The 27,593-nt window shown below is 41.7% G+C and overlaps 2 protein-coding genes across 11 annotated transcripts in view; one reads left to right on the top strand and one right to left on the bottom strand.

The window, feature by feature from the left end:
- SGCE (sarcoglycan epsilon) overlaps positions 1-13,528 on the bottom strand; it is a 68,856-nt gene extending 55,328 nt beyond the window's left edge. For 3 of the 10 annotated variants that reach the window (XM_027071900.2, XM_027071904.2, XM_027071908.2), the window contains exon 1: positions 13,338-13,527. In XM_027071900.2, the coding sequence (XP_026927701.1) occupies positions 13,338-13,446 (109 nt within the window). In that variant the 5' untranslated portion in view covers positions 13,447-13,527. Of the gene's footprint in view, positions 1-13,337 lie in introns of all 10 variants that reach the window. The other 7 variants (XM_015066538.3, XM_027071903.2, XM_027071906.2 and 4 more) reach the window with 3 other exon arrangements.
- Positions 13,529-13,695: 167 nt separating this feature from the next.
- On the top strand, positions 13,696-26,835 carry PEG10 (paternally expressed 10). The gene is given in 3 exon segments (XM_015066540.3): positions 13,696-13,954; positions 20,434-21,638; positions 21,641-26,835. Coding segments are annotated over 3 exon segments (2,382 nt in total). The 5' UTR covers positions 13,696-13,949; the 3' UTR covers positions 22,813-26,835.
- Positions 26,836-27,593: the final 758 nt, after the last annotated feature.

Genomic DNA, 27,593 nt, shown 5'->3' with positions numbered 1-27,593 from the left:
TCCCCTGCTCACTCATGCTCTCTCTCTCAAAAATAAATTAGCATTAAAAATTTTTTTTAAAAAAAGAATGGTTTGAATATCCAGACAGCACCCCTTTTGTTCCCTCTTTATTCTAGCCCAGTAGTTCTCAGACTATGTATGCATAAGAATTGCTGTTCAGTAAGGGAAGGGAAACAAAAATAACACAAAAACAGGGAGGGGGACAAAACCTGAAAGACTCTTAAATATAGAGAACAAACCGAGTTACTGGAGGGGTTCTAGGAGAGGGGATGGGCTAAATGGGTAAGGGGCATTAAGGAATCTACTTCTGAAATCATTGTTGGATTATATGCTAACTAACTTGGATATAAGTTAAAAAATTTAAATAAAAATACAAAAAAAAAAGAATTGTTCAGGGTTATACACACAAAACTACATATATTGTACTTTATGGGTGATTTAAAGAATTTACTAAGATAACTTAAATCTGTGGGATTTTTTTTTCTTCCACTCTGTCACGTCCTTGCCAGGTGAACAAATTATCATTGCTCATACGTTCTAGGTCCTATATAAGGGTAGTCCAGTTGGCTTTTACAAGATTCAAAAGACAAATTTGATTGGTGCCTCAGTCATTAAAAAATAGAAGCAGTGTAAGAGTTTAAACACATTCCACCAGCATCATTCTATTTTAAAGCCAGCATTGCTTTGAGCATATTCATTTTTTTAAAAAAGTTCAGAGTAATCCATTTAAAGTTCCACTCTGACCACAGAAGACAGTAGTCCAATAAATCTAAATAAAAAGACAACTTTTATATGACTCTACTCGCCAGACAGAGTCACTAAAGGCAAGACACAACGCCACGGATGGTGTGCCTGCTTCCACATTCAAGTCTCACACCTTGAAGAAGAAATCTCAATAACATAGAAATAACTATTTGTTTTTAATTGTGTGTCCAAGACCATGGATCCAGTTGACTAGCTTCTTGTATAGAAAATTACTATAATCTGTGCAATGACAAATGCAGATATTCGCTGAAAAAAGCTACCATTTTAAAGTTTGATTTTTGTTAGAAAAGGACCAAAGCATTTATTTTTCTGTGAGAACAAATTTCCTTAGTTAGCATGGGAAAACACAACTCAATTTAAGAATATTTACTCTATACATAACTTATCAAGATTAAATCTAATATGCAAAAAAATTTCAACCTGTATGGACCGGTTCTTGGACTCTTTCCAAAGATAACAGACCATCCTCAGAAATCTTGAAAGAAACTCCACTGTGCTCACTGGGTTCATGATAATCTCTGCAACAATTGTACCTGGATGTGAGTTTTGCTCTGATGCATAAACACAAAAGCAAAGAATAACATGCTTACTGCGTTTACACTGCCCAAACTAAGAAGACATTCACATGATTAGCTGGCATACACAATTTAACCAATTCCTCAACAGCTCTCTCTCAAAAATCATCAAAGTCTGAATTAATCCAAAGGTGGCTGGCATGCCCTTAAATTCCCTTGAAACTATATAATACTTAAAGTTTGTCTTAAGATCCCATGATTTATTCTGAGTCTTGTAGCACCGTGACTGACTACATTTCATCTGGCCTGGAGCAAGCACTCTCCAACGAGACATTACTCTTTCCCAAACCTGAATAATTTGCGGACTTGAGGAAGTGGGGTTTGTTATTTAATAAAAGCAATTGAAGAGCTGTGAATGGTGACTGATTGCTGATGAGCTAATCAGAATGTCAAGGGAAAGAAATAATAAATAACGATTTACTCTGCCATTGCTGTCCAAGTAAACAGCAGGGAATGCCAAATGAAATTTAATCTGATTAACACACTCACCTTAGAACCAAACTGTCATGTCTTTCTCTGTCCACTGTCTCCTCTGTCTCTTTTCATATTTCACTTGAAGGGGGCACAGACTTTGTTTTCATAAACTAGATAGATAGCTCATGTCCCTGACATCTGTCTGCTTTCCCCACGTCGCTATGCTGCTTCCTGGCCCTCTATATCTTTTCTTCCCTTCCTTTATGCAACATCCTTAATACTTTTAAAATTGTCTCTTATATTAAGATGTTTTCATATTCTTCTCTCTAGAAATGTGCATTGACATTATCATTAGCTACTGCGTTTTGAATGATAAGTGAGAGGCACTACACTAAGAGTTTATACATATTAACTGATAATCATTACATTATCAACTATGGGAAGTAGGTATTATTAGTTCCATTTTTCACTGAGGATAAAAAGACTTGGGAAATTATGGAACATACCCTGGATCATAAGTTTACTAAGTGGCAGAGTTGGACTTTGAACTTATTTCTTGGCTTACTGCAAAGTCCGTATCATCTACTCCATCAATACTAACCCCAAATGGTTAAATGGAAAAGCAATTTATAAACTACATACTTTTAAATGTATTTTGAAATATTATTATTAGTACATCATCTTCAACTTATTTTTCTTTCTAGAAAAAGTAAGTTTCCCTTGACTGCTGGATTAGAAATAACTAGCAATGAGGCAATGCCCATAAAAATTAATTCCATGCATTATGTGCATGATTGCACACATGGGCATGCATGCACACACACACACACACACACACACGATTCATTAAAAGAGGAAAATTAAAAAGTTGGAAACTATGGGGGAAAAAGACTTTGCTGAGAAGGACTATCCACTCCAACCTCAGGAAAAGATCCTCTAAAGAGAAGTGTAACAGCAGGATTTTAAACCTAGGAATGCCAAAATAAGAAGCCTCCAAACTTTGTTAAAATAGGAGTCCAGCAGGGCAAAACATAAGTAATTATTAAATATGTTTGAAAATTATTTGAATTTTATAATTTTAGCATAAGCAAGGTAAAATACTAGTCTTTGGAGTAAAATAAAGTTGGAATACAGAAAGGTAGTGTTTTGTATCAGAGTCTCTGAAGATAAGAGTGGGTTGAAATCCCAGTTTTTATCCACTGAGCAAGTTATGCAATATCTCTGTACCTCAGTCTCCTCATCTGGTAGGGACAGTATAGTGCCTGCTTCATAAGGATGTTGTTAGTATTAAACAATACATTTAAAACCCTCAAAAGAGTGCTGTGCACATAATGATGTTCTCAGAAAAATGTGAGCTATTATTACATTTAATCTTCAACTAATATGCAGGAAATCTTTTTTTTTTAATTTGTTTAAAGTTTATTTTTGAGAGAGAGAGTGAGAGACAGAGCAGGAGTCGGGGAGGGGCAGAGAGAGAGGGAGACACAGGATCCAAAGCAGGCTCCAGGCTCTGAGCTCAGCACAGAGCCTGACGCAGGGCTCAAACTCACAGCTGTGAGATCATGACCTGAGCCGAAGTCAGTGCTCAACCGACTGAGCCACCTAGGCGCAGTGAAGGAAATTTTGGATTCCTTTAAACGTGATTTCTTAAAAAGTAGACACTTAAATGAAAAAAAAAATGTGACAATTGGCATTACAGACTTAAGCTTCTCTTTTTTGTTCTCATGGTCATAAGACACATGAAAAGTGATATTTCTATAGCTGCATGTAGTAAATGCTGGAGGCTGCTGATGAGCAGAGCCAACAGCCCAGGGGCTCCAATGACCCCCCAACTCCACGTGGCCTCCCAGAGGACTAAGATGATGGCATTGGCCATGGTATGATGGACGAGAGCTGTAGCCTAATCCTTCAGAGGAAAGCCAGATGTAATTAGAAGCGAGTTCTACTGATACGTGCTAGCTCTGACTCTCATAAACTCTTAGGTGTTTTGTTTTGTTTTTTTTTTCTGAGCAAATAATACAACAGAAGCAAAATCTGCACAGGCACAAGAATCAACTTTGCATCATACATATCAAAATTGGGGCGAAAATTAAATACCCAATAAAAGAAGTGTTGATTTGATAGAATAATGGAGAAGGGACAGTTGTCCACTTCTCTTAGTAGTTTTACTCCTTTGCTCAAATAGCCTGACCAAAGCACATACTGGGTTTCCACTGCCCGGAAACAGGACTATCTGTGTTCCATCTCAGAAACGTTAGATGGATAAGGAGCACCAGTGGGACCCTTAACAAAAGGGATGCATAATAAATGCACTAGTTATATGCACCATTATAATTTAATGTCCTGATCTACAAAATGTTGGATTATTTTGAAATTAATAAAATTAGCGAAAGGCAGAATACAAAATAGTATGTAGCCTATGTGAAATCTAGTGTAATAGTGCAATCTAGTGGAAAAGGATTAAAAGGCAGAGCGTAAGAGCTACCAGGTTAGGGAAGTCAAACTGTCAGGAAAATGCTGTTAAAAACACAAAAAGTACAATGCTTACAAGATTTTCCAATTAAGAAACCTCTGAAAGAGAAAGACTCTTGTATCAGTTGTTTACTTGGAACTGTCATTACTTTTCTTTATTGTACAAGCCCTGTATCCCCATTGCAACATATTCAAATAGTATAACCAGGAGGGTATAAAAAATCAAAATCCCCTCTCCCCTATCTGTGGCCTCCCTCCAGTGCCTAGGGCATCCATTCCCAAAGGGCTTTACACCTTTTCACATCTATGCATATACAGACGTACGTCTGCGCACATACACACATGCATATACACACTGTACTCTTTTTCACATAATGTGATCACACTGTCTTCCTTTAGCATCTTGAATGTGTTTACGTGACATCACATCTGAAGGCTGCATAGATAGCTTTATGCCGGTGCGGCTCAATCATAATTTACGCATCAGCACCTGGCACTCAGCCGTCCAAACTAGAACTCCTGATCTTTCCTTTAAAGCCTGGGCCTCTTACCGTGTTCCTCATCCCATGAATGGCACCCCCATTCATCCTCCTAAATATGACAGAAATCTAGAAATCGTCCCTGACATCTCCTCCTGCTGATCCCCGCGGCCAATTCAATCCACGACCCACTCCCGTTGCTATTTACTCCTCAAAGTGTCCCTCCCAGCTTCATCCCCCATAGCCACACCAGCTCAGGAGGTCTCCAACTCCAGCCTGGATTACAAAAGTAGCCTTGGAAGGAGTGTGCTGCAAGCCGTTCTGACCCCTCCAACCCCTTCTTCACAAAGCAGCCAAAATGCTCTTTGTGAAATGCAAATCTGATCGTGTCCTGCTTAAACCCCTCCGAAGACTTCCCCTAGGTTTTAGGCTGAAGATTACACCTTAAATGCGGTCTAACAGGTCCTGCAAACTCTACTCCTTGACCTGCTAGCTCCCCTCCTTTTGCGTTGGGCTCCCTCTTCTCTGTCAGCTCCAACTCCTCTGGACTTCTCCCAGCACCTTTTATTTGCCAAGTCAACCTGCCCCAGGGCCTCTACAGAGCTCTTCTTTTACCTCAAATACACCTTTCCTCTTCACCTCACTAACATTTACTCACCCTTCAGATCTGAATACTTCCTCAGAGAAGCCTTCCTTAATCCCCCTGCCTGGCTAAATCCGTTACTTAGAAATTCTAGTAGTGTTTGTAGCACTTACCACAGGTCGAAGGGCACATTTATATGTGTGATTATTTGATTTATCTCTGTCAGCCCCACTAGTGTAAAAGATCCTTAATGGTTGGGACCCTATAATCCCCAGCATCTCAGAGGGGACTCAAAACCAGTTGACACCCCCAGAAAATAAATAAATAAAAGAATTTTTAGTAAAGATGACCACTCCTTTTTCTAATTTTTCATTATTGCTATCAACCCTACAATCAACATCCTTATACTTTTACTTTTGAGCACTTTCACAAGTGTACCTATAAGCTAAACTCTTGGAAGTAAAACGGCCAGATAAAAAAATAACCTTTCAGATTTTGATAAGCACATGTAGCAACCTGTTCTGTTTCCACTTCTGCAGTACCGGCCTTTGATTAGAATCAACTCTATAGCTAGAGAAAATGACAAATGTTAAAGGTGCTACACTGATTAACTAATTCATAAGAGAGAAAAACCAGCATCATTTAACCACATATCTTACCAATTTGCTAAGGAGGAAAAAAAAAAAGAAAGAAAGAAACAGAGAAAAACCCCAAAAGAACATTGGGGCTATTTTTTTTCTTTTCTCCTGCATTCCAAGGTAAAAGATCAACTTTACATCTATGACTCTTGCTGAAGAAACCGGAAGCTAAAATATTTCACTTTAACTACTATAGGAAAATTAACTGTGATCTCTCCTTTCAAATTCACAATAAACCCCAAATCTCCATAATAATCAGAGTGGTGACCAGATGAATGAGTGAAACACTGAAGAATGGGGAAGAATTTACACCAGGGCTGCCTAACTCCTAAGCATTTTTGAAATGAACAGCTTCATTTGTCAGAAAAGAAAGTCTTCCTTCCGAAGTCACAACAGATGCCCTGGCAATTCCCGGGGTACAGAATGCTGAGGATCTATTCTAAAAATCTGATTAGTCCAAGGCAATTAAGTAGAAAGTGAGACATGCTAAAGATGAGCGCTCTGTAAGCAATAAAGCACATTTAAACCGCTATTGCATACATATTGCATAACGATTCTCAGATGAAGATCAAAAAAAAAAAAAAATTCTACCCAAGTGACTCTAGAAGAAAACAGCACTTTAGCTTTACCCACATTATTTTTCTCCAGAAACATGACATTAATAATCATGCCAACAACTTAATGTGTTGAGACTACCTATTTATTTCCTGAGACAACTTCTTCAACTTTTAAAATTTAACTTTGAGGATTATTTACTTCCCCGGCGCAGGAGCGATCACTGCATTCAAGGAATCGCAAATAGCCGCCCGTGGGTCAGGTGAACGAGCGTTGACGAGCCAGAAGCTCATCTCTGAGCATTTCTCTCTCAGAAATATGAGCTCAGCACAGGACCGCCTGTGGCATCTTCAACAACTGGGAAGTGAGCCATTACAAGTTGCCCTGTGCTTTATTACAATCCCACAAAAGTGCATGGCACTTTTATAAAAGATACAGAAAATAAGAACAAACTTGTTTAACATGAAAAATATACTTAACACAGTCAGTTAGAGTGACCATGGTTCTGACCTAACAATTGGAGTGAGAAAGTTCTGGGTATGGGGCTGCGGGTGTTGGGGAGAGACAGGAGTGAAAAAAGTAGGAAAAAGTTGGTTAAAAAAGATGACTGAAGGATATTTTCTTCTTTCTTTACATCGCTCATCACAGTCACCCTTAGTTTTCAAGGCTCTGGAGCATAAAAATAGTTTCCATGGAGTCAGATGTATTACAGGTTATCATGCCTCAGAAGGGGGGGGTCCTGTGTGCATACTCTATAAATTAATTTTGAGCAATCAGGTTTTCAAAGTTAGATATGGTAATCAAAATAAACGATCAACAGGCAATGGACAGGAAAGAAAAATCTGCCACAAGACATGTTCGAGACACTGAGAGTGTGCTCCTGAGATGGCCAGAATCCAGGCTAACCTGAAATGGAGAGAAGTTAAAAGGCCACAGGGTAGGATATTACTTTTGACTGAAAGGTTTTATTTTCAATTGAAAAGCTAAAAATTATAACTAAGTATTGCAAGGTCATATAAGAGGGGTGAAAACTGTGGAAGGGACAACTGCCCCCCATTTCCCCCAGGGTAAGAGGATCCAGCAGCCAAGGGCTTAGCTGTCCTGCACCAGCAGCCAATGGCGGTTGCTCCCCCTTAACCCTGGGCTCCCCATCATCCATGGCCACTCTGCCCGGGAAGCCAGCTCCCAGCCAGCAAGAAACACCAGGAAAGGAATAACTATAAGAAACAAGTTAAGGTCAGGACACTTTGCAGGGGGAAATAAAAAGGGCACAAATAAACAAACAAACAAACAAACAAACCCTTTAATTCTCTTCTCAGATATTCAAGTTTGAAATACAATGAAAGGGGAGGAAGGAATGTGTTAAACTGCCCTGTTTCAGCTACTTTCCAGTTGTAAGAGATCAACTTGCAACACAGAGGATTATTCTTTTCAGACAGTTTATCAGAAAAAAATAAAATGTTTCCATCACAAGTATCTCTGCCGCCCTACGCAAAAATGTTAGCATGGCCTTCAGATTAAATATTCACTGAAACAAAGGTGAATAGTTCTGAGATTTTAAAAGAAGAGACCAAGTAAAGGTGTTAAGTTGATTCCCTGGCTGAGCTGCACTGTTAGAAAGGTCTGGAGTTGAAATCCAGCTCTACTTTTCATCCACTGATGCTAGTTCTGTTTTCCGAAACAAACAGAAAAGAGTTTATGTCTACTTTTAGTCTTCAAGCTAAACATTTCCAGACCCTTTGAGGATACCTCCTGTGACAGGATTGCCAGACCCCTCATCATCCCCACGGACTGTTCTGGAAGTTGTCTAATTTGTCAACGTCTCTCTTTAAATGTGACAGCCAGAAATGGACGCAATACTACAGATGTGGTTAATTAGAGTGGGGTACTATTAGTTTTTGTGACATATGGACACTATACTATTATCAGAATCTAAATTTGATTTTTTTTTTCTCTTTTACAGAGACATCATGCTGCTGGTTCATATTAACCTTTTTCCTCAAAGATTGCCACCACATTAAGTCACCTTCTTCCTTATACACTGATGAATTATGGTGCATTTACTGCTATTAAGTATCTTTTCACATAACATCGCAGCCTATTTAAACCACATTAAACTCTAAATTCTTGTTATCTACTTGTAACAGTTCCCCCTTTTCAAGTCATTCCTGGATTTTAAAGCAAGCATCCTAGATCTTCATCAAAGTCATTCATAAAAATGCTGGAAAAACAAAAGACCCAGGGCAAAGGGTTAGATCTTTCTCCAGGGACCACTCTTGGACCCAAACCCAGTACCCCACACACCTGGAGGGTGCTAGTTCAGCCCGTCTCATGCCCACAAAGCAATCCCGCTAGTCAACACACCATCTCACCCACAAGAGCATCTCAAGCCTTAACAAATGCTTTGCTGAAAGTAAGACTCACTTATGTTTCAAAACAACGTGTAAAAAAACTATACATATTAAAATTATAGTCTTTGAAAACTACATATGCACACAGAACAAAGACTAAAAGGAAAGGAGCCTCAATGGAAATGTCTGTTCCGGCGTCAGACTGTGGAGACTGTTTTTTATTCAATACTGTGTTTACTATAGTTACATTGTTTAAAAAATTGAAGACACCAGGAATTCTTCTTAGAGAGAATGTTGCTTGGAGGCAGTTCATGTAAAACAGCTTTAAGAGACTTGAGACTCTATCTGATCCTATCAACTTGAAAACCCCAATCAAAAAATATTCAGTTAAAAAGACTTGTTGATCCTTAGGAACACTAGCTTCTTCTTCTTTTTTTTTTTTTTTAATTTTGCTTTCCTGTTTTTGGCATAATATTTCTGGAAATCAGAGAGATAGCAAACCAGAGAACAGTATTCTAAAGTTTAGAAAAAGCCTGGATGGGGTATATATATATATAAGTGTGTGTGTGTGTGTGTGTGTGAGAGAGAGAGAGAGAGACAGAGAGACAGAGAGACAGAGAGAGACAGAGAGAGGCAGACAGAGACAGAGAGACAGAGAGTGAGTGACTCAGTCTGTTCATGTCTATCTGTCTGTTATGTCTGTCTCTTTATCTATGCTGGAGAAGTTCAAAAGGATGAAAAGGAAAAAAAAAAGTCACCATGTTTAATAGTTCTGTGAAGATTTGGACTAAAACAGACCTCCAGCCCAAGAATCTCTAATGGACACATAAACTCATATCATCTGTTCACCTAGAGTCCTCTTTTACACTAAGAGCAGGAAATAAGATCAGCAGTAGGATTTGCACTTTGGTGTTTAGAGCTGAGGCAAGGGTAAGGTTTAAGAAAAGGAGTCAGTAAGAGTAAGTGTACAGTTATCAAAAAAGAAAAAGAAATAAAGTGGCTGGTTATTTTGGAAAAAATATCCATAAATCCTGCCCTTATTGGAATCCCAAACAATCTGAATATTTGATGGAGAATTCTTTAACATGTCAGGGTTTCTTTACTGCCTCAGCATTTGTTTAGAGCATGGTTTTCTCAGTGGAAAACCAGCGTTAGAAACTGAATACATGTTACCCTTATCTCTTTGAGATGGTCTCTCACTAGGTTTCTCTGGTGCTGTCTCTTGCTATTTTTAATGTCTGAGAGCAAGACAAGTGAATATTCCACTTTGCTTAGAAATACAATTTGTCCATTGTCCTAGAAGCTAAGCTAAATACATCAGGTAAACCAACAGCTTTTAGATTTATGGAAAACCCTTATAATAAAGAGGTAAGATGAGCAAATACTAAGTCCAGTTGACAACTGAAAATTTTACTTTGCTTAGAAATAAATTTTGTCTACCACCCTAAAAGTGAAGCCAAAAGTATCTGGTAAATCAGCAGGTTCACAGATCTATAGCAAATTTTCATTTAAAATACATAAAATGTCCAACTAGAAAGTCTAGTTACTATTTGACAAGTGAAAATTCCACTTTGTTTTGAAATACAATTTTCCCGCCACCCTAGAAATTAGGCTAAATACTTGAGGTAAGTCAACAGTTTCACAGATAGAAAATTGTCATAAAATAGGTTAAATGTCCAAAGAGAAGTCTAGCTAGTATTTGACAAGGGAAAATGCTACTTTGTTTTGAAATACAATTTTCCCATTGCACTAGAAGTTAAATACAGGTGGTCAATCAACAGCTTCATGGATCCACAGCAAATGCTCATCAAAATGAATTAAAATGTCCAAATATAATGCCCAGTTATTATTTGATAAAATAAATATGCTCAGTAACACCTTTTTTTTTTTTTTGCTTTACATGTAACCGTGTGCAAAATGGGTAAGAAATAGTCAACACTGAGAATATCTGAGAAAATCCAAAATTCACTTAGGAATAATAAATGTCAAAAAAGTGTTTTAAATTCTTGTCTATTAATTGGAGGGAGGCTAATGTTTTGTAAGATAACACAAATGTTATCTAAGGTATTTGTCAATGTTATATTTTTGTATTTATTTTTAATATTGTTTTGCTGTTTCAGATTTGAAAAGTCTTATCATAATTACTTATCAATGTTGTTTTTTTTTTGCTCAGAAAAGTATTTCTAAGCAAAATAAAAATTATTTAATATGAAGAGAAATAAAAAACACAAGGAAATACATCAAAATGATAACTATGCGTATGTTACAATAGTGAGATCAGAGGAAATTATCAGTTATCCAGTTTTAAATATTTATGTACTAACGTTGTTCATTTAAATTTTAATTAGAAAAAGCAATTAATATTATTTCCTTTAAAAAATCTCTGTAAATTTAATGTTGTTTAACAGTTAGGTCTCTTTGGAAAGAAAATAATGAAGGAAAATTAATTTGATCTGATTTTTAATTTTTAGGAATCATACATATGTAGCTCTATGAGAAATATATGTTATTTTGGTACATGTAAATGCATAAAGAAAGTCTGAAAAAGTAAACTACATAATGTGTATGGGGATTAGTTTAGGATGAAGAAGTTACAGGTGATCTTGATTTTCTTCTTGATTTTTTTCCCAGTTTTCTGTAGTTTTATTCTCCTGAATTTTGCACAGTGAATAAAAATTCAGTATGATAAAAAATAATACTAAAGATGTTTTTATACAAAAAAATTCTGGTTAACATTTTGAAATAAAAAATGAAATTGGTTCAAAGTTATTCAAACTTTAAAAGTCTTGGGATAGATTTTTAAACTTTTATTTTCCCAACCATCTATCCTGGTTTTTAATCTCACTTTTTAGATAAAGAATATCTATCAGTTAACAAATAGGCAAACTAAATTTTCTAGATTGAAAAAAACATCTAAGGGGTTGACAGTTCGGCAGTCAGAATGGTACTCTGGCAAACATAAGACATCCTAAAATTTTATCTTGCAGAAAAGGATGAACATCTTAAGATTAAAGGCACTTCTAAAAAGTATAATTGTGTTCACCCAACTTCCTAGAAAAACATCTTCCACTGTTGGAAATTTTCACTTCATTCATTCATAGATCTGATGCTCAACATTTTATTTCTGATAAAAAGTAAAATCCCAGTAATTGTGTTCCACTTTTGTTTATTCCTAGAAAAGCTAGCTTTAATTGCGATCCCTGACACCCTGTCACGTACAATGGGTCAAATTCTTATTTATCCTATATGTATAAATAATCTGTAGCAATGTTACTAAAATATACTCAATTTTAGCCTTTAAATACAAATGTGGTCATCCGCATTTCAGAAACCTCACTCAGCTGTAGACAACTGGCTTTCCATTTTAATTTAAACTACTTTTTCTAAGATTATCAACAAATTGTCCTTTTTCTCAGACCCTGACACTTTGAGGCGCTTAAATGGAAATCCTCGTTATGGCTTTTTTTTTTTTTTTTAAGCATCCTTCATCAGTATTTCAGAGGTTTGCAACTCATTGCACTTTTATCTAAAGTAAAATATGTATATTTATATGCATAAATACACACAAACATTTGTGGCCGAATCTCAGCAACACGCTTGAAAGGATTAAACATGCGGTTACCGTGACTAAATGTATTCATTCACTCTACAAGACTTAGAAAAACGTAACGTTGCAGAGAGCTAGGTCTCTGTGTAAACCTTGTAATCACCACTAAAAGGCCATAGCTGGGAGCCTCCGAAGCCTCCAAGCACACTGGAGGCATCCACAGCTGTTTTTAATTGTTTTTGCTTTTCAAAATAGTGCACTTGGTGGGGCAAACGGGGCTGTTTGCAGCGTCTCTGGCCCCCAGCCGGGGTTAACCCTGACCTGAACGCCCTGTTTAGCTCCCAGCATTTCACGATTCTGCTTCCCTGCTCCGTAAAACCTAAGAAAAACGAGATTTCCGCCGCCAAGAAATGCTCTTAGGAGGAAGGGGAATTAGGTGTTTCAAATGCACATTTTTGTGTTCCCTCCCGATCGGATTCAAGGAAAGAAAAAAAAGGATGTTTATGTGGACGGGGATGCAGCTTGACACCCATTTCCTATGGCTTGTCTCCGGGCCGCAGAGCCCCATTCGTGTGGTAACGACCCCCAGAAAAATGGGCAACAACCCCCAAGTCTTTGCTTCAGGGATGGGGAGAGGTCCACCACCAGGGCTGGTAATTAGGGGTAGGGGGTGCGGTGGGAATGGAAATAGGAGACAGAATTTCTGCGCGCTCTGGGCAGGGAGGGGCCCGCGGGGGCGCGGAGAAAAATAAAAGGCCAGGGGTCAAGGCTGAGAAGGGACTCACAGGGCCCAGGAATTGGGGTGCGGGGTGTTCTGGACGAGGGGTGTCGTGAGGATGCGGGTAGAAAGAGGGGCTGGCGCCCAGAAAATGCCCCCAGGTACCCAAAACCCGGGCGGGGGATGGGGAGGCGGCGGCCTGTTGGCCCCAGGACCTCCCGTCGCGCGCGGGCCACTAACCTGTCAGCAAGAAGGTGCCAGTGGTCGCGGGGCTCATCCTGCGTGTCCCCCGACCCTGTCCCGTCCAAGCACAAGGGTCTCCCAGCTCCCACCACCGGGACAATTGCATTCTTGGCCTGACTAGGCCGGCCGTCCTCGATTCTCCCCTCCCCTCCCTTTCTTCTTTCCTCCCAGCTTGGCCAGTTCAGCATCAGCATCCTGCACCCCCTCCTTAATCCCGTACTCCCCCTAGCGGCGGGCCAGTGTAGCGTGGCCATCGCCCCCACCCCCATCCCCCAATCCCCCCCAACCCCCGCCCCCGCTCCCCTCCGCCCCCCTAACCCGCAGAGCACGCTGGGATTTGGCGCCCCCCTCCTCTGTTCAGCCTATATAAGGCTCCCGGTCGGCGCTCCCGGTACACGCGCTTCAACTTCGGTTGGTGTGTGTCGAAGAAACCTGACTACGACCTGGGGAGAACAGCGAAGAGGGTCCACCGAGCCTTGCGAAAGGTCCGCTGAGCGGGCTCGCGTCCGGGGCCACTCCGGGCTGCGGAGCACCCAGCGGAACCCACGCCTGGCACAGGTGTGGGACCCCGTCCTCCTGTCTTCGCAGAGGAGTCCTCGCGTGGTGAGTATGCGGTGAGGATGTTTCTTTTTTTAAGATCACATTCATTCCCTGTCCTTTTCGGGAGCTGCGGGAGATAGAGTAGTGCCTCTAAGTGTCTCCACGAAAATCTTGTCACGCCTTCACTGGCTGTACCCCAAAACAGAGTGGAGAGAGAAACCAAGCCTTCAGGGCTTTGATTTCCAGGACCCAAGTCCAGATAAGAGCTGTAGACAGACATGAGCTGCGGACAGACATGAGCTGCAGACGGATAAGAGCTACAGACCAATTTGCAATTTGTTCTTCAAATGCGCTACATAGTGATAGGCGCTACAAACTAATTGGCGCTTCAATGCGCTATAAACTGATAAGCGCTTCAAATGCGCTACTAGCTGATGGGTGCTTCAATGCGCTACAAACTGATAAGCGCGTCCGATGCGCTATAGATGGATGGACGCTTCAATGCACTTACAAACCATTATGGACTGCAGCAATATATGAGCTGCAGAGTGATGATTGATTTGCGCTTTAAATGCGCTACAAAATCTGAGCTGCGGAAGATTAGCGCTACAAAAATGATACCATTAGCACTACAACAGCGCTTCATTGTGTTACAAGGCACAGGAACTGCAGAGGTACATGAGCTGCGGAGAATTTACACCTAAAATGCGCTACAAAGTAATAACAGCTGCAGAGATATACAAGCTGCACTGTTTTATGCTATAAAGAAACCTGCTAAAAGGGGACAAGAGCTGTAGAGTAAGATTACTCCGTCTTCTTGGAGGGGGACCCCACCCTTTGTCTCTAACACACCTTTTGGAATGGCTCCCACTATGTTTTTCTGCAGGACGGTTGTCTGCATGATGGTGCTGTTACACAAAATGGAGCCCCGGGCAAAAATTAGTGTTTAACATTCTGCCCACACCATTCCTGCTATAGCAGTGGAGTGGAGGGGCGCTGACTTGAGTGTAAAAGGGAATCTTTTGGTGGTGGCAGAGCGAGCTGCCTTGCCTAGTTGCGCTTGATTGAAGTGGCAGTGTAGTTGTAGTGGTGGCGCGAATGGGCGTCCAGCAACAGTTTGTGGAAACTGTTGGTTTGCTTAGTATGGGCGGGGGGGGGGGGGGGGGTTGGATCTGGGGATGATTGCTCTTGTTGCATGAAATGGATCTGGCTGTTGGAGGCTGGTGGGAGGGGTTTTGGGAAGGGGGGATCGTGGGAGAGGCAAACAGCCAGTCTCAGACCTGCCCCGCCCATTCTAGCGCGCCTTCTCTGCAGTATCTGCTCAGAGCGGGCTTAGCGCCTCCCAGCGCCTACTCAGTGCGCGCCTCCTCTGCAGCGCGCCTTCCTAGAGCGCGCCTTCTAGACCATTTCTCCCCAACCCCGCCCCTCCCTAGCCCCCTCCTCTGGGTGTCTCCCCCCAGACCCCGCCTCTCCTTGAGCCCGCCTCCTCTGAAGCCTGTCCCCCAGGCCCCGCCTCCCCGTAAGCCCGCCTCCTTTGAGGCCTCTCCCCCAGGCCCTGCCTCTCTCTGAGCCCTCCCCTGAGGCCACTCACCCAGGCCCCGCTTCTCCCTGAGCCCTTCTCCTCTGAGGTGGCTCCCCCAGACCCCACCTCCCCCTGTGAGCCCACCTCCTCTGAGGTGGCACCCCCCTGAAACCTCCCTCCCTAGGCCCGCCTCCTCTGAGGTGGCTTGCTCAGACCCTGCCTCTCCAAAGCTTGGCCCCTCCCTGAGCCAGCCTCTTCTGAGTTGGCCTACGGCCCCGCCTCCCCGGAACCCGCCTGCGCCTGCGCAGTGTGAGCCCCCAGCCCCTCCCATCAGGCCCACCTCCTCTGCGCCTGCGTACTGCCTTCACTGCCTGAGCCTGGCTGCACAGCCCCTCCCTTCTGCGGTTTCTGTGGCGCTCGTTTTGCTTTTTATCCAGCAGTGTCTAATAAATATAAGAACAATAAACAAGAACAATTAGCAACAATGATAATTATACCTGGAATTTACAAGCACTTTTTACAAGTGCTTTGCATATATTAAATAACATAATCCACAATTTAAACTTGACAGTGGGTTATGAAAGGTGCTTCTGAGCATACATGGCTGGTGCCTCTAAGGGCAATCCAGCTAAATGTTTTTACTATAAATGAGAAATAAGTTGTTTTAAATACTTTTAAGGTTTTTTTAAGACACTAATGGGCATTTATGGTGGCTTACTGGAATAGGATTCTTTGGGGGATACAAAATAAGGAACAATTTGAACTGTGTTTCCTAGGAGTTTAGTGGCTTATTGGCATTGTTGGCCTTGGAGCAAGGATGAGGTGTTTATGTGTATGCCTGTGAAGCTAGGTTTTTTTTTCTTGGAACCCTAGGGTATTAGCCCTGGCTAACTTGCCTGCATATTTATTAATTGTGCCTGGCACATGGTAGGCATTCATTAAATATGTGTTAAATGACCAGAGTAAATTGGTTTATTCAGTGCCTTCTTTGGTGTCTGCAGGTGTTTTCTGGGTTTTTTTCTGTGGTGCTTTGCTGTGCTGGATTGTCCAAGGCATTGCTAGCCTTATTTCTCACACTTAATAGGATCTTTAAAAAAAAAAAAAAGCGTGTATGTATGTATACACATATATGTATATATATATATATACATATACTTTAAACTCCAATAATGTAAGCTGTAATTATAATAAAAAAACTATTTTAATTTAAAATATTCAGAAGAATTAGCTTTTTAAAAATAAAAAGCAAAAACTATTTAAATATTTAAATTTGGGGTGAGTGGATTACTTACTGGTGGTACATAATTTTCATTTAAAATTTGTATAATGTAAAAAGTGGTTACATTACAAAATACATAGTTGAACATTTTAGCTGGCATTGTTAAACTTTTTTATTAAACCAATTTATGCCTTACTTTTAGTCATATGTACCATGTTTATGTTTCTAACTAAATGAAGAAATTTTAAAACCTCATTTATCTTGATACTTTTATACATACTTATAATTACAGCTTTCAGTAAGTCCCCATGCCCACCTTGCCACCCTGACCCTCCCCCCCCCCCCAACTCCTATTAGGAAATTCTGTGTCTGCATTTTTTTAAAGTTCAAAACAATGGTAAAAATGTACATATTAATATAATTTGCATTTCACAAATAGTACACAGAGTACTAAAAAAGAAATTGGGACTTTTGAAAATGTAAAGCAATTAAGAGTTGCTTAATGAAGTGTCATTTCCTAATGAGATGTTTAATGTGTGACAGTTTTGGGCCACTATTACTCTTTGATATGTTTGGGGAACGGAAGTTTTTAGAAGTCATCCTGAATAGTCAGAGATGAATTAAATGTATTTAATTCCTATATAGACTAGCAATGAATTCTTTTTCATATGTAAAGGTGACATCTGTCCCATGTGGCTCGGCTCTATGCTATGTATCCTTTCAGGTTTTCCTAAAACCTGACTGCACCTCCCCAGTCCAGCCCCTCATAAGGGGGGGTTTAAAGAGCCATAGTTCTGTAATTCAAATCAAGTCCTAATGCTCCTGTTTCTAGGTTACCTGGTGCTCTAGTTACTGTTTAAATATTTTAAAACTTTATTTACACAAATGTTAACCTGCCTGCCCACTATCCTATCACTTTTAAAGTTGAAACCGCTCTTCTCTGGACAGTCATCTCCTTTAGGATTTAGAACCCCACCCCAAAATTTAAAACCCCAGAGGTGGGCACCTGAAACCTGATCTTGGTAAAGGTCAGGGGTCTCAAACTGGTGACCTTGCAGGCCAAATAAGACCCTTAATTTGTTTGACCAGCACTGGAATACAATTTTTTTTAAAGAATTGAATGTCTTTGGGGAGGGGGGGCATGCATCCCCAAATTACAGTCACAGCCTCCTCCTTACCGTCTTAACTTCAGGTCCTTTTCACTTTTATGGTACCTTCCTGTCTACTAAAAGCATTTGAATTTTAAACCCTTATTGATCTTCTGATTCCCTAAACAATACGATGATTGCTGATTTCTGAACATGTTGTTATATCTGTCCTATTATTGTATTTTGCAGATATTAAAACCCATCAGATCTGGGCCTCAATAAAACTCATCTCAGTGACTGTGATTGACATGTAGGTTGTTAACCTTCCTGACCTGGGTCAGGCAGCGCCAGGCCATGCTCTGAATGCCTTTCCAGAATTTTGAAAGTATTGTCTGGATGACAGAAGTGGCACCCGAGTCACCTGACTTGTGCTTATTAGTTGTTATTTAATGGGACATTAAAACTCTTAATTTTGTAAATAAAAAGTCCACTATTTTGTAACCTTATATTCTGAGTGTCACCAATACAGTTATCTCCAAGGAGTTGGAAATGAAACAGTGTCACAGGTTATGATGTATTGCATCTTCTAGTTTTTCTACATTTTTAGACTATTTAGAATATTTAATCTTAAATGTCAATTAAAACTATTAAAATGGCACAGTAATTCTGTCTCTTAAAGATTCTGCTTGGGGGCTTGGGGGGAGATTCTGCTTGCTGTATAGCCACTCCTTGGAGTAGGGAGGGGGAGGGCAGGGGAGGGGCCTAAAGGATTATGAGGAGTCTTAAGGAAGAGGAAGGAAAGGGTATTTCTCTACACCCAGGGTCAAGGCTGAAGTGTACAGCCATCATTTTTGATTATCACGTTGTTGTTTTTTTTTTTTTTTATGCCCTATTGATTTAAATGTTAGCTATTTTTCACCTAACTTCTTTGAATAACACATGTTTATCTTTGTGAGTTGTAAATAATATAATTAATTTAGTGTCCATTTTGCCTTGATGAGTCAGAGAGGAAAAGGTGGCCAGGACTGCCAAGTTAAAATTGTAGTGAATAGGCAGTCTTCCTGCTTTGTATATTATATTTTTAAACTTTTGAGCACTTTTCTAAAGTTTTCCAGATATGAGAATTTAATGTTCATTGTAAAGTTATTAAAAAAAATTGCTCTAAATGCACTTAGCCCTGTTTTTAGGAAGTACATAGGCACTGTTGGATCATTTATTTTAGGTGTGATTTATTGTCCCCATAGCCATAATTAGGGACCTTTAATCCCCCAACCCCCCCATGTGCCATATATCCACTCACCACCTAGGAGTGCAGCCCTATCCTGCTCTAAATTACAAACTTTTTGGTGGGACTGTGCTGACAAATTTTGTTTAAAAACCAGAAGTTGCAGACTGGTGACCTGAAAGTCAAATGAGGTCCTGGATTTGTTCAACCTACGGTGTATACAAAAATAATTTAAAAATTTAGGTGGAAAATGTATGCCTAGGTTGCTATAGTTGCAGCCCCTCCCTGTTTTAATCTTAGCCTCTTTACACAGAATGTTACATTTCTATTTTCTTATTAATAACTTTATTAATAACTATCAATAACTTATTAACAACTTTAATAACTATTAATAATGTAATAACTAACAGTTATTAAATATTCACACTGTGCCTTACCTGCATTGTTTAATTAAATCTATACTGTCAGTTTTTGAGTGTCCCAATTTGATAGCTCAGCTCCTCCTAAGAGGCATCAGTTAATATTTGTTGATTGATCGTATAATAAGGAGAGAAACTGATATACACATGTTGCTGCTCAGTGCCACTTCTGTCCCACAGGGAATTCTCTTTGGGAAGTCAAATTGTGGTCAGAAAAGTAATTTAGATAATCCTGTGGGTTTTGTGGCAGTTGTTGTTGTTTGTTTTGATAATTATTTACCTTCTGCATGGAGGTAGACCACATGACAGTTGGCCAAAGTGCCCCCTTCCCCCAGAGTTGATGAATACAGGCATTGTGATTTTAAGCCCCCACCTTTTTTTTTTTTTTTGGTTCCCTATTAGCTGGAATATTAGCTGTGTTTCAGGTAACTTGTCTAATAACAGTTAATCATTTTGGCTTTACTTTGTGGTTTTATTCTGGCTGGGTCTTTGACTTGAGAGGTTTTTGCTGTGCTCTGTTGATACAGAGTTGTTTGTTTATAATGTCTCAGTGTTCTTTTCTAGTCGGTGAAGGCAAGCTTGCTGTTGATATAGTTATGTGTTGTTGAGTCATAATGAACAGGTGACATTTGAGGAGGAAAAGGTCATTTGGATTTTTAAAAAATGGGGTGCTTTTTGTTATGCTTTAATTGATTAATTTCTTTCTCCCCTTTTCAAGGTTTGCATTTCTTTACTAATTACTGATGTAAACAAGTAGGGCAAAAAGATACTTTAAATACTCATGTATTTGAAGTATTTTTGGTGGATACTTTAAATACTCATGTATTTGAAGTATTTTTGGTGGATACTTTAAATACTCATGTATTTGAAGTATTTTTGGTGGATACTTTAAATACTCATGTATTTGAAGTATTTTTGGTGGATACTTTAAATACTCATGTATTTAAAGTATTTTGGTGCATACTTTAAGTACTCATGTATTTAAAGTATTTTGGTGGACACTCTAAATGCTAAATTCTTTTTTGTAATGTGCTGCTTTGAATGTACATGTTAAATTTATGCTTTTGTCTTCCTTTACAGAAACAAAAAGCTTTTGAAAACAAAAAGAAGAAAGGGTGGAAGAGGAGGCCAGGACCCAGGCCTCCATCCCCACAGGAGCGAAGCTGCACCTGGGAGGTCTCCTCCCACTCCAACTCTCACCCTGGGGCCCGACTGCCCACCTCCTCCTCCTCCTCCTCCCCCCAACGGCCCTTCCTCCTCCTCTTCCTCCTGCTCCTCCTCCTCTTCTTCTTCTTCCTCCTCGCGCAGCGGCCAAAGAGGCCAGTACATCCCCAACCTGGCCGAACGAAGGCGGGACGATCTCTCTGAAGAGATCAACAACCTCAGAGAGAAGGTCATGAAGCAGTCAGAGGAGAACAACAACCTGCAGAACCAGGTGCAGAAACTCACGGAGGAGAACACCTCCCTCCGTGAGCAAGTGGAGCCCGCCCCTCAGGATGAGGAGGATGACCTCGAGCTCCGAGGTGCTGCAGCGGCCGCTGCCCCACCCACTCCCATAGAGGAAGAGTGCCCAGATGACCTTCCCGAGAAGTTTGACGGCAACCCAGACATGCTGGTTCCTTTCATGGCCCAGTGCCAGCTCTTCATGGAAAAGAGCACCCGAGATTTCTCAGTCGATCGCGTCCGCGTCTGCTTCGTGACCAGCATGATGACCGGCCGTGCCGCCCGCTGGGCCTCCGCGAAGCTGGAGCGATCCCACTACCTGATGCACAACTACCCAGCCTTCATGACCGAGATGAAGCACGTCTTTGAAGACCCTCAGAGGCGGGAGGCTGCCAAACGCAAGATCAGACGTCTGCGCCAAGGCATGGGGTCAGTCATCGACTATTCCAACGCCTTCCAGATGATTGCCCAGGACCTGGATTGGAATGAGCCCGCCCTGATTGACCAGTACCACGAGGGCCTCAGCGACCACATCCAGGCGGAGCTGTCGCGCCTTGAAGTGGCCAAGTCGCTGTCCGCACTGATAGGCCAGTGCATCCACATCGAGAGGAGGCTGGCCAGAGCGGCCGCGGCGCGCAAGCCTCGCTCCCCGCCGCGCGCGCTCGTTCTGCCGCACATCACCAGCCACCACCAAGTAGATCCCACCGAGCCTGTGGGAGGTGCCCGCATGCGCCTGACCCAGGAAGAAAAGGAACGACGCAGAAAGCTGAACCTTTGCCTCTACTGTGGGAATGGAGGTCACTACGCCGACAGCTGTCCTGCCAAGGCCTCAAAGGCTTCGCCGGCGGGAAACTCCCCGGCCCCGCTGTAGAGGGACCTTCAGCGACCGGGCCAGAATTAATAAGGTCCCCACAAGATGATGCTTCATCTCCACACTTGCAAGTGATGCTCCAGATTCATCTCCCGGGCAGACACACCCTGTTCGTCCGAGCCATGATCGATTCTGGTGCTTCTGGCAACTTCATCGATCACGAGTACGTTGCCCAAAATGGGATTCCTCTGAGAGTCAAGGACTGGCCGATACTTGTGGAAGCAATTGACGGACGTCCCATAGCATCGGGCCCCGTTGTCCACGAAACGCATGACCTGATCGTTGACCTGGGAGATCACCGCGAGGTGCTGTCATTCGACGTGACTCAGTCTCCGTTCTTCCCCGTTGTCCTCGGGGTGCGCTGGCTGAGCACACACGACCCCAACATCACGTGGAGCACCCGATCTATCGTCTTTGATTCTGAATATTGCCGATACCACTGCCGGATGTACTCTCCGATACCACCGTCGCTTCCCCCACCAGCGCAGCCGTCCTTCTACTACCCGGTGGATGGATACAGAGTTTACCAACCAGTGAGGTACTACTATGTCCAGAACGTGTACACTCCGGTGGATGAAAACGTCTACCCAGATCACCGCCTGGTTGACCCGACCATAGAGATGATCCCTGGAGCACACAGTATCCCCAGCGGACACGTGTACTCGCTGTCCGAGCCTGAAATGGCAGCTCTGCGAGATTTCGTGGCCAGAAACGTGAAAGATGGGCTGATCACCCCAACGATCGCCCCCAACGGAGCCCAAGTTCTCCAGGTGAAAAGGGGGTGGAAACTGCAAGTTTCCTACGACTGCCGAGCTCCCAACAACTTCACCATCCAGAATCAGTATCCTCGACTCTCTATTCCAAATTTGGATGACCAGGCTCACCTGGCGACGTATACTGAATACGTACCTCAGATACCTGGATACCAAACGTACCCCACCTATGCCACGTACCCGACCTACCCGGTAGGATTCGCCTGGTACCCGGTGGGGCGAGACGGACACGGGCGATCGCTCTATGTCCCCGTGATGATCACCTGGAATCCGCATTGGTACCGCCAGCCTCCGGTACCCCAGTATCCGCCGCCGCAGCCGCCGCCGCCGCCGCCACCTCCGCCGCCGCCGCCGTCTTACAGCACCATGTAAACACTTGTCGTGTCCTTCCAGATCTCTGCCCTCAGATTTACTCCTGTTCAGCTTCTCAACCAATGACTGTGTGCCAAATTGGGCTACTGCATCTTCAGGCCAAACCTGAGGCACGGTCCTCTCTGAAACGGCTACGGAAAGGTCAGGGCCACCCTGGACGGGCACACATCCTGAAAAGCACCAAAAGAGCGACAGAGCATTTACCAACAAATTATCTCTCTGTTTTCCACCGTAACTGCCAATGTAACGAAAATTCGTTGAAATCTCTGTCACCATCTGAATTAATAGGCTGCCAGATTCCACCTTTAACATTTACAGAGAAGCTGATGCAAACACAGGAAATGCTGATTTCTCTATGGAGGGGGAGATACAGAGGAGGAGGAGGAGGACATGACTTTTCTTGCAGTTTCGGTACCCTCTTTACATCATTGGAGGACCGACGCCTTATTAAGGAAGCCAGAATTGTTGGTGCAGTGTAAAACGGCTTCCGTGATCTTTTTGCTGCACCCTTAGAAACTTCACCATCTTCAGACTCCACATTCATGGTTCCGTTAATTCTCAAGGAGCAGCAACTAGACTGGTTCTCCCAGGAGCAGGCAAACCCCCTGCAACAGCAACACCTCAGGCCTCAGAAGGAAGTGCTCTCTCAGAAGGGACTCTGGCATGTTTAGAGTGTGCCTTCACACCCTGGTGCAAATCATATGTACCCAAGAACTCTGGCTTTCTCACAACACCTTACCATCATCATGCCAGTAATGGCTTCCATGAAGTGTTAAATCCGGTAATTAGAGACTGTTGGTGATTACGTTTTGGTCACGCACGAGGGTTAATGAGTAGCAGCAAATCAAAAGGATTCTTAACCCTTACCCACCTCTTAAGAGACTCTGAGTTAATGCTACCAACTTGTCCATTGGAAGAAATTTCACGGGTGTTGTTAACTGGCTGGAAGAGCCTCATCTGAAGTCTTGGAAGCATCTCTCCATGTGTCTGCCTCCATTTGCATCTGGGCATTTCATCAGCAGTCCCCTCACTAGACTATAGCATTAGGATGCTTAGAGAGGGGACACGAATTTAGCACCCAGACCCACACTCCTATGCCTGCGAGGGATATCTTTGAAGAAGAGGGATTGAGGCACTGGACATGGCCTTGAAGATACAGACTTCTTTTGTGAGCTTTAAATCCAGAGAGTGACCTGATGGGTAACCACTTTAAAAGGATCAAGAGTTCACACAACGGAAAGCGGTCCCCTCTAGGGGATGGAGAGGATAATAAGCTGCCAATGAATGAAAGGCCTCGAAGCAACTCAAATGACTCAAAGCAACAGACAACATAAGCGTTGTCTTCAGTCTGGTGATGACGTCTAGTCTCCTGGATGCTGTGTGCTAACCTGGGACTGCCTGACTTCTTTAGCCTGGTCTTTTGCTACTACCTTGAACTGTTTGTCTAACCTTTCTCTTTCTGTTTAATTCTTTACTACTGCCATTAACCCTGCTGCAGGATTCGTGTCATCTTTCCTGCCTGGTTGCTGAGACTCCATTTTGCTGCCATGCACGGAGGAGAAAGAGGCAGGTTTCGAGGGGCATGTGTTTCAATACACAACGTCCAATTGCCAAAACACAGTTTGAGCAGTAGACCGTGTGGTATATATTTCCAATTGCTTATCATGAAGAGGAGTCCAATGGTGAAGTTTCATTTTTCATCCACATCATCTTTCATACATTCATTATCGTCCCCCCCCATTCTTGCATGTTTAAATACTTAAAAGTTTTAGCTGTAGGTTAGTGGTGTCTTTTAACAGTGTTTTAAAGTGGTGACTGCTTTCAGAAGTTATTTCCATTGAATTACAAAGTTCTATCCAATTCTTACTGTTAAACTAATTAAAATGGATAAGTTAACATAGTATAAAATATTTTACTGTGAACTTCTCTTACAACACTGTGAATGAGAGTCCTCAGAACTGGAGTATTTGTATAGTGGTTCATCCCGTTAACCTTCAATCTTCTATTTTAACATATACAAGTTCAATTTTATCAATTGGGCCTTTAACAAGTCACACAAAAAGATCTACAAATCCAAAGAAGATAACTAATTGGCTAGTTAATTCCAAAAACGTTTCCTCCCCCCCCCTTCAGTGGAATCAGAAAGCTTGTCAGTCACCCACGTGTATTAGAGTAATTACTTTTAAAATGGTGCATTTGTGCTTCTGGACTATTTTGAAGCGTCACTTCAGTTTACCTCAGATCAGTCCATCCTCCATACATTTGATTCAAGTTGTTTTGTGTCAAACTTACAGTTGTCAATTGATCTTCAAGCTGCAGAGGACCTAGAAGTAGGTCATTTGTCTGCAGCCCTGTGGCATGTGCACACGGACATTTGCCATCACTGCAAGCAAACGTCTGGAGATGTTGACCAACGAAAGCAGCGGTCAGGGAGAGCATGGTGATGGGGATGAAGACCCTGACGCACATTTGGCTGTTTAGTAAAGCTTGTGGAAAACTTTGGGCAGTGTGTACTCTGCTTTATTGCTATATATACTCTCTATTATACTATCTATAAATGTAGGTGTTAAGAATAAGTAATTTCAAATTTATTCTATAGTATCAGGATTTAATAAGTTTCCTTTCACTGAATTTATTTTGTTGCTGTTGATTATGTTAATTGGACACTTTTTTTGGCATTTTTTCCCACAAAAATGCCTTTATTCATTAGAAAGGAAAGAGCAAAGGAATTAAATCTCTAAGGGAGTTAGAAAGGGAGCAAAATAAAGCATAAAGGACATAAATAAATCAGCATATCAGTGTTACTAAGCAAAGCCGGTAGTCGGCCTTTTTGAAACAAATTGGCAAACGTGATTAACTTTTAACCCAAATTGTCAGTGTTCATGAAATCAAGGAAGAAGAAGATATGAGCTCCCATTGTTGGGCGACCCTGGAGAGAACTAGTGAAGGTCATCACACTAGGATATTGAGATGGAGGAAGTTTACATACATTTCTGAAGGGTCAATTTAGTTTGAGCAATGAGGTATTTGTATTGGATGCTGGAAAACAGAGAATTAGTTTGATTCAATCATGCAAGGTGGCACAATGGATAAAGAGGGCACATCTGTGTCGTGCGGTCTGGATTTGTTTTTAAGTTTGCAGGTACCTCTTGGGCTCCTGGATTGATCTGGTTGTCATCCACCACAGACATCGAACATCAGATGCAGTTCCAAGATTGGCAACAGAGAACACTGCTGGAAAGACCCGGACAAAAATGAAGGATTACCTGCCGTGATGAAGAGCTGGGTGGGAACCGTTTATCTAAAGAATGAACATCTAGTGGGGTTGAAAGTTCTTTGTTGTCTCGGATTGTAGAAAACGATCAATTGAATTGGTCTGTGGAAATTGCGTTGTTTTTATTTCTTTATGTAATCATTTAAGTAATAGGGGATATATATAATGATAAGTATTTTAGGGTGGGAGGGACTATTAAGTAATCTTAAGTGGGTGGGGTTAGTTTAAAAGTTAGCATGATATTATGTATTAGATAACTCTATAAGTGGACATGTGTACTTACTTGTGATCCTTTACCCTATGATTGCTACCCTTAAAGATTTCAAATAAACTCAGAGGGACCTGCAGAGAGATCAACCTATTTAGGGCAGATTGGACATGGACAAAACTCTAGTGGGAAAAAGTTCAAAGATGATTAGATAAATCATTTAGAAGAGGCTCTTTGCCCTGGGTGTTAACTCCAGGGGTCCACATTGTGAGCAAAGCCTTTGGAGAGTTACAGGATGAGTAGGTACTCTTTGAAAAATTCTTGCTGGAATGAAACTGGTAATGATGGAAGGTATATATTTATGGAAGTTACCGGAAAGTGATGATGCCCCTGTCAGTGGCCCTCCTACTTACCCTGCCTCCTCTCCCTACCACCTCCCTACCCTTTCCCATTTTATTGCTGTATTTCTCTCTATTTACTAATATTGTATTGATGTTATAATAAAAATTCAATTAATAAAGATTTAGTGGTTAAGTGCAAACTGTGTCCTGATCATTTCAGCGTGCACCGACATTAAAGGAACAGGGTGAGGGTGTGGAGTGGGGGAGGGGGAGGAAGGGAGATGGGAGGGTAGGGCAATGGGGGTGGGGAAGTGGAGAGGGTGAGGGGAGGAAGGGAGATGGGAGGGTAGGGCAATGGGGGTGGGGAAGTGGAGAGGGTGAGGGGAGGAAAGGAGAGGGGAGGGTGAAGCAATGGGGGTGGGGCAGGGGGGAGGGTCTGGGAGCCTAGAGGGAGGGTGGGGGTAAGTTTGGAAGTGGGGGGGTTCGTATAAAGAACACATTAAACAACCCAGTATCAATTACCCAGAATACTCCAGGAAATCAACTAAATTATTCCCAGATGCAAAACTTTAACATATAAAGCAAAAATAAAGCACCACCATTAATGCTTTATGAATGTAATATAAAAACATTAAGATGCAAAACTTTAACATATAAAGCCACATAATGGTGATTCTATTAAGAAAATAAACTTTTAATATGAATCCCTCATGGAATACTTGATATTTATTAATAGAAAAATTATAAAATCATTAAGGACTGAAAGGAAGACATACTAATGAAATAAGATGGAGATGAATAATAAGGTAATAATAAGATGGGAAATGAACACGTGGATTTTTAAAATACCAATTAACATTAACAGTGATCATGAAAGTCATATGAAGAAAAGGGACAAATGGGGTCCATGAGGTACTCATCCTATCATATTTCAAAACCTAATGACATCAGAGTTGTA

The sequence above is a fragment of the Acinonyx jubatus genome, chromosome A2, assembly GCF_027475565.1.
Source record: "Acinonyx jubatus isolate Ajub_Pintada_27869175 chromosome A2, VMU_Ajub_asm_v1.0, whole genome shotgun sequence".
Lineage (NCBI taxonomy): Eukaryota > Metazoa > Chordata > Mammalia > Carnivora > Felidae > Acinonyx > Acinonyx jubatus.
This window is presented reverse-complemented; position numbering and strand designations above follow the sequence as displayed.